Here is a 7,321-nt window from a genome sequence, read left to right on the forward strand (position 1 = left end):
AATTTTCAAGAATTTTTAGAATTACAACTAAATGTCCGAACCATATCAAATCAACTCTAAACGACACCAAATTTTGCAGACAAGTTCTAAATATCATAACGGACTTATTCTAAGTCCCAAAAATCAAATTCCGAACTCTATATATAAATGTCAACGTACGTTCAAACTTTTTAGCTTCAAATTACCAAATTTCGGTAAATTAACATAAATCAATCTACGGACTTCCAAAATCAATTCCGGGCATACGTCCAAGTCTGAAATTATGATACGAAGCTATCGGAGTCATAAAAACACAGTTCTGGGATCGTTTTCACAAAAGTCAAAGTTTTGTCAACATTTTCTAATTTAAACTTCTAAGCCAAGAATCAAGGGTCCAAATCAACCCGAAAGCTTCACGGAACGAAACTAACCGGCCCCGCAAGTATAAACACACATATGTGAAGCAATAAAAGGGGTAACAGGGCATAATTAGACAAAACAATCGATCGGTTTGTTACATTCTCCATCTCTTAAAACAAATATTCGTCCTCGAACGTGCATAAGGACATACCTAAAGAGATGAATAGATGCGGATAACAACTCCATATGTTGTGCTTGGTCTCCTAGGTCGCCTCCTCGACCGGATAACCCCTCCATTGAACCTTCACTGAAGCAATATCCTTTGATCTCAACTTCCGGACTTGTCGGTCCAAGATAGCCACATGCTCCTCAATACAAGTCAAATCCTCGTCCAATTGGACTGTGCTGAAGTCTAAAACATGAGACGGATCGCTGTAATACTTTCGGAGCATAGAGACATTGAACACCGGATGAACCGCATATAAACTAGGTAGGAAGGCAAGCTTGTAGGCTATCTCTCTAATCCTCTTAAGGATCTCAAAAGGTCCGATATACCTAGGGTTCAACTTTCCCTTCATCTTGAACCTCATCACACCCTTCACGGGTGAAATTCGGTGCAAGACTCGCTCTTCAACCGTGAATGCAGCATCACAAACCTTCCGATCCGCATAACTCTTCTGTCTAGATTGGGTTGTACGAAGCCGATCCTGGATCATCTTGACCTTCTCCAAGACATCTCGAACCAAATCTGTGCCTATTAACTTAGCCTCTCCCGGCTCAAACCACCCAACTGGAGAATGACACCATCTCCCATATAGAGCCTTATAGGGAGCCATCTGAATGCTCAATTGGTAGTTGTTGTTGTAAGAAACTCTATAAGTGGTAGGAACTGATCGCAAGCACCCCTGAAATCCATAACACAAGCACAATGAATATCCTCAATATTTGAATAGTGCGCTCGAACTGTCCATCCGTCTGAGGGTGAAATTTTATACTCAACTCAACCCATGTGCCTAGCTCACGCTGTACAGCTCTCCAGAAATGCGATGTGATCTGCGTACCCTTGTCAGAGATGATGGATATCGGTACTCCATGAAATCGGACAATCTCGCGGATATACACCTGAGCCAGCTACTCTAAAGAATAGGTAGTCACTACCGGAATGAAATGAGCCCACTTGGTCAACCTGTCCACAAGCTCCCATACCGCGTCAAACTTCTTCTGAGTCCATAGACGCCCAACAACAAAGTCCATGGTAACACACTCTTATTTTCGCTCAGGAATCTCAAGTCGTTGAAGCAAACCACCCAGCCGTTGATGCTCATACTTCACCTGCTGATAATTTAGGCACCGAGCTACATACTCCACTATGTCCTTCTTCATCCTTTCCACCAATAGTGCTGCCTCAAGTCATGATTTATCTTAGCAGCACCCGGATGAATAGAGTACCGCAAATTGTGGGCCTCCTGAAGAATAAATTCATACAACCCATCCACATTGGGCACACATAGTCGGCCCCACATCCGCAACACACCGTCATCTCTAATAGTAACCTCCTTGGCATTGCCATGCTGAGCCGTAAGTTTGAGGACAAGAAAATGGGGGTTGTCATACTGACGCTCTCTGATACGATCATATAGAGAAGATCGAGAAACCATACAAGCAAGAACTCAACTGGGCTCCGAAACATCCAATCTAACAAACTGGTTGGCTAAGGCCTGAACCTCCAATGCTAATAGCCTCTCTGCTGCCGGTGGATATGCTAAACTACCCAAACTCTCCACCCTTCGACTCAAGGCATCGTCCAGCATATTGGCATTTTCGGGATGATATAGAATGGTGATAACATAGTCATTAAGCGACTCTAACCACCTCCTCTACCGCAAGTTAAGATCTTTCTGTTTGAATAGATGTTGTAGACTTTGGTGGTCTGTAAAGACCTCACAAAGAACACCGTACATGTCATGACCATAATTGAAGGGCCGCGACGGGCACCCGGTGCCTTACGCAACCTAGTACCAACATAATGTATCTTTCTTATCATAATATCATGAGTAAATGAGCCAAAAATAACGTCATAAGATAGCCAAATTAAACATAAGGGAATACTCGACATAGGATAACCCAACATGATATACAAACTTAAACATGTGACATACGGGCCTATAAGACCGACATGATCATTTGTACACTCAAACCATAGGCCGACAAGGCCATACAAGTATCCATATACATGACCTCTATCTACAAGCCTCTAAGAGTACATGAACATCATAAAAGTCAGGACAAGGCCCCGCTATACCAATCAATACATGTCCAAATCATACTGACCAAATAAGCAACTCCGGAGCAAGTGGAATGCACCAACACCTTCCGCTGAGCTGGTAGCCTACTAGGAGGACTGTCAACTTGTCTATCGGGACCTACAAGCATAAAACGCAGCGTCCCTAGTAAAAGGGACGTCAGTACAAATAAAGTACCGAGTATGTAATGTATAAAAGCAGTCTAAAAAATACATGAAAGAAATATGAAGTAAAGAACTCAACCTATAAGTCTGAATAGCTCTATGAATCATGAAATATTTATAATGTCATGCATATGCATATAAATATCATATCATGCATATGTATATGCGTAAATAACATCATCAAGCCTCCGAAGGCATTCCATCATATCATCTCGGCCTATGTGGGCGAAATCATCAATTAATAGTTGATTAGGTGGTGGTACATATATAACATCATAAACTTTACCCATACCCCATATACATATAATATACGCGTATATAACGTCATCTGGTCATGGGTCAATGTATATGTATAAATGAATGCAATGCATAAGAAGTAAGTCAATAAGTTCTCTCGGGACGTCATAAGATCAATATGCCTTCGGGTAATATCATAAAATAAACTTGATCAAATTAAGTATTTTTTAGACCCATGAAGAGATGATATAATAATAGGACACGTGGGGAATCAAGAACATACTAGTACTTCTAATAATAGATTCATTTGTAAAAGTTCCGTATTTTCTCATTTCGTTTGTATCATATGAATCATGCCAAAAGGAAAGAAAGGATAGCCTTAACATATCTTAACTCCGTTGAGTCCTTAATACCTTCCAATATATTCTTCAAACAACTCAACTCAATCTACCATATCATAAGGAGATTAAAAATCAGTGCTGAGTAAAGGCTAAGTTCGCAACTTAAACTAGTAGCTCGTTTATGTAAATTTGGGCAACATATCCCCTATAACAAGGGTCTCCTCCAATACCATATACCATAAACAACAACAACTAGATCAATACAATAAGAACAACATCAACAATAGGGTACAAAATATTTCATTAACAAGTCCTCAACATATCACAACGAGCGACAAGCTCGGATTGAATCCCTTTGACACCCTTCAACCCCATTATCATTCATTCTTGAACTTAGTAATATATCCAGTATAATAACCAATACCTTTTAAATGATTTCCAATCTTTTACTCTATTTCAACGTTACCCAAAATAGCCTAACACAAGATAATATCACTGTGGACAACTTCCAAGTGCTTTATAGCAATTTTCTTTTCTAGTTATCAATTTCCTCTACAAGATTGACATGTAAACCAACATAATAATACTAAAAATATCATAGCCAACTTATTTTCCATAATTTCCAGCCATTTAAAGTTCATAAGATCAACTTTCAAATCAATCCATCAAGAACAACATCTCAAGTTAATCCAAGTATTATCTTGTAGTTTATCATCCTAAAAACTTAACCAACATACAAGCAAGCTTAAGCATAATTAGTAGGCTGTTATACTCACCTTTTGCAGTAGAAACAACTTGAAATTTCAGCCAAAAACAACACACAATTATCCTCAATGACAACACAACCTCAGAGAGGTGTTGTTCTTCACTAGAATTAATTTTTGATATTGAAATATGGTTTAATCACTTTGGAATCACTTCAAACGTTATGGTATTTGTTTAGAAGGGTTAGTAGGAGTGTAGGGACGAGGTTGGGTTGAAAAATGAGAAATAAAGATCGTCCAAATCATTTTTAAAGTGAAGTAGGTCGACCACTGCCTAAGTGGGTCCCATTGGGAGCTGCTTGTGCAGTCTCGCGAAAATGCGAATATCTCTCTAATACGATGTTGTATCAACAAATGATTTAATATGTTAAAAACTAGACTCATAGATATTCAATTTGGTAAGTGGATCATCCCATAATTCAAAGTAAATTGGAAGAAAAGCTCAGCTAGATTTGACCTAATTTTCAGCAAATTTATGAATGTAACTTGTGATGACCCTTGCTAACTTTTGTTTCACAACTTGCTTGACTTCAAACTCAACATACGACTATCATACAACTATAATAACTCATAACATAACCTCCTTATTATGTTAAGCACCCTAGTCTCTAATAAGAGGGATTTTTAACCATTATTTACTTTCTTTTAATTGCGTTTTTGGCTTAAAATGCGTAAAGGTAATCCCGAAAACTGATGTAATATGCTTTCTTGCAGGGATTGTTCACAATGAGCCAAAATAGCCATGATAAACTCATAAAGGAGTCAAAACTTGAACAAAGAAAGACTAGGCCAAGAGATGTGCAACGAGGACCGTGATAGAAAAGTGCGGCCTCGAAAGTATCAATGCGGAAGCAGTCATAATTACGCAGCTCGCGAAATGGAGAATTAGAGAGGTTGTTTTTGGCCACAAATATGAACAAAGACCGCGTCAGAAAGAGGCGACAGCGAAAGTACCATTGCGGCCATGATTAGAATTCCAAGGACCGCGATTTCCAAGATTCAGAAAGTTCACAAGTGATGCAAAAGTGAGAAGGGCGGTTCGCGTTTAGAATACGCAGCCGCGGAAGTCTCTCACGCGTACGTGGTGGAAGGAACGCGGTCTGCGAAACAAGGTTCAACCCAGGCCCAAATATGAAGAAACGCAGACCGCGATCAGAATTACGCGGCAGCGAAAGAAAGAGTGCGACCGCGGTCAAAATTACGCAGCCGCGAAACCTCCGCAAGGGTATTTTTATCCGAAAATTTCAGCTTAGTATAAATAGATCTTTTTGACATTTTTAGGTTAAGTTTTGTTTTTGCTGAGCACGTGAGACGGCTGCAAATTCCATTTTGAGCAATTTTGTATTAGATTTAACTTTTAACATTAGCTTTTCATCTTTTAATCTAGTATTATGGATTTTATCTTTATTTTATCTTTGATTTCTATTATTTCCTTGAGTAGCTAACCCATAGCTAGGGTTGTGACCCAAACCTAGTGTGAGTATTTGATGGGTCTTGAATTTTAGGGCTTGAATGTGTATGCGTTAGTAGTATTTAGCCTAGTTCTTGCTCGAACTAATGAATTGATGGTTGCAAACACTGATTTATGCCTTTATGACTTAGTCTCTACTTGAGAAAGATGGAATAAGTCTAGGAAAACTAGGCTAACAAGAAACTGGGGTGAACACAAGAAATTGATAGCCCCAACTAAAGGGTTAAACCTAGAGATAGTAATATCCGTTTTGAGCTAATATCACTTGTATTGCATGAATACCCATTTGGACTTGATAAAGCCAAATTGGGCAAAATCACTCAAACTACCGAGAGGTATAGAGTGAGCACCCGGGTGTGATAGCTATATTACGACCCCAATTAATCACACGATTGTCCTAGATTCTTACTACCCGTTAGATATCCACCTAGGTAGAAGTCACTACCCTAGTCCCTTTAAACCTTTGAAAATCAACAACAAAAACATTGTACTTACTTTCAAATACTGCATGCTATAGAATAGAAATAGAAGTAGAAAACAAACCAACCATTTGTGGAAGTGCAATTAAGAGCAAAACCCGCATCTCTACTTGGATATAAACCCAACTTCAAAACAAATTAACTCCCTGTGGATTTGATCCCGACTTTGTTGGGTAAAACCGCATCGACCATCCTTGCTACTCAATAGTAGTGCAGGCTTGGATGCAATCAATATTTGGCGTCGTTGCTGGGGAGTTAGACGTTTTTAGCTATATATTCGAGTATTTGTGTGTTTTTGTTTTTATTTCCTTCGGTTTTTTTAATTTGTTTGTGAATTGCTTTTAGGTACCAAATGGCTCCTAATAATGATGCCTTCGAAAAATTTGCCATTGGAGGAGGAGGTAGATGATGATCATGTGGATGAGATTCAACCCAAACCTCAACCACAAAGGAGCGGCTGACCACCTCATGATAATATTCCAAACCCTACCCCACCTCCAGCAAGGGTAGCACACCGGGCGTTGCCCAACGAAGGCTATGTAAGTGCTATAGTCCCACCCCAGATTAGGGCGGGAAACTTTCAAATAACCAATGTCATGCTTACACTCTTGGAACAGAGGGGTTTCTTCACCGAAGCTCCACACTAAAATGCCTACAAGCATCTCAAAGGTTTTGTTGATATGTGCTGAGGGAGCAAACAAACTAATATCTCCGAGGACGCATTGCGGTTAAGGCTTTTCCCATTTTCTGTAAGGGGAAAGGCTTTGGATTGGCTAGAAAGGTTTCCCAACCATTCCATCACCACTTGGGATGAGTTGGCCGAGAAGTTCATCGCAAAGTTCTTTTCTCCAGGACATATGGAGACATTAAGAGATGAGATCCTTGCTTTTAAACAAGAGTCAAATGAACCGCTTCATGAGATTTGGGAAAGGTATCGGACAATGGTTAAAGAATGTACGAATAATAATATGATCGAAGCCATGATCCAACAAACATTCTACCATGGCATCAACATAACAAACCAATGTATGGTTAACGAACTCGCCGAGGGAAACTTCATGAACACGCCATATGCCAAAGCGTGTGAAATAATTGATGATATGGAAAATACCTCTTCGGCGTGACAAAGTCGAGCTGATCTGCCACAAGGTGATCCTAATGTTATTCACCTACACAAAGAGCTCCACGACCATGGCTAAGCAATAACCGAGTTGACTAGTACC

The 7,321-nt window shown here is 39.7% G+C and overlaps 1 protein-coding gene across 1 annotated transcript; it reads right to left on the reverse strand.

Annotated features, from left to right (window-relative positions):
• Positions 1 to 602: 602 nt before the first annotated feature.
• LOC138881025 (uncharacterized) lies at positions 603 to 1,593 on the reverse strand. Its single transcript, XM_070161221.1, has 2 exons — positions 1,546 to 1,593; positions 603 to 1,244 (listed from the first exon to the last, which is right to left on the reverse strand). The coding sequence occupies exons 1-2, from the start codon at positions 1,591 to 1,593 to the stop codon at positions 603 to 605; spliced, it is 690 nt and encodes a 229-aa protein (XP_070017322.1).
• Between the last annotated feature and the right edge of the window lie 5,728 nt (positions 1,594 to 7,321).

The sequence above is a fragment of the Nicotiana sylvestris genome, chromosome 11 (genome assembly GCF_000393655.2).
Source record: "Nicotiana sylvestris chromosome 11, ASM39365v2, whole genome shotgun sequence".
In the NCBI taxonomy this organism is placed as follows: Eukaryota; Viridiplantae; Streptophyta; class Magnoliopsida; order Solanales; family Solanaceae; genus Nicotiana; species Nicotiana sylvestris.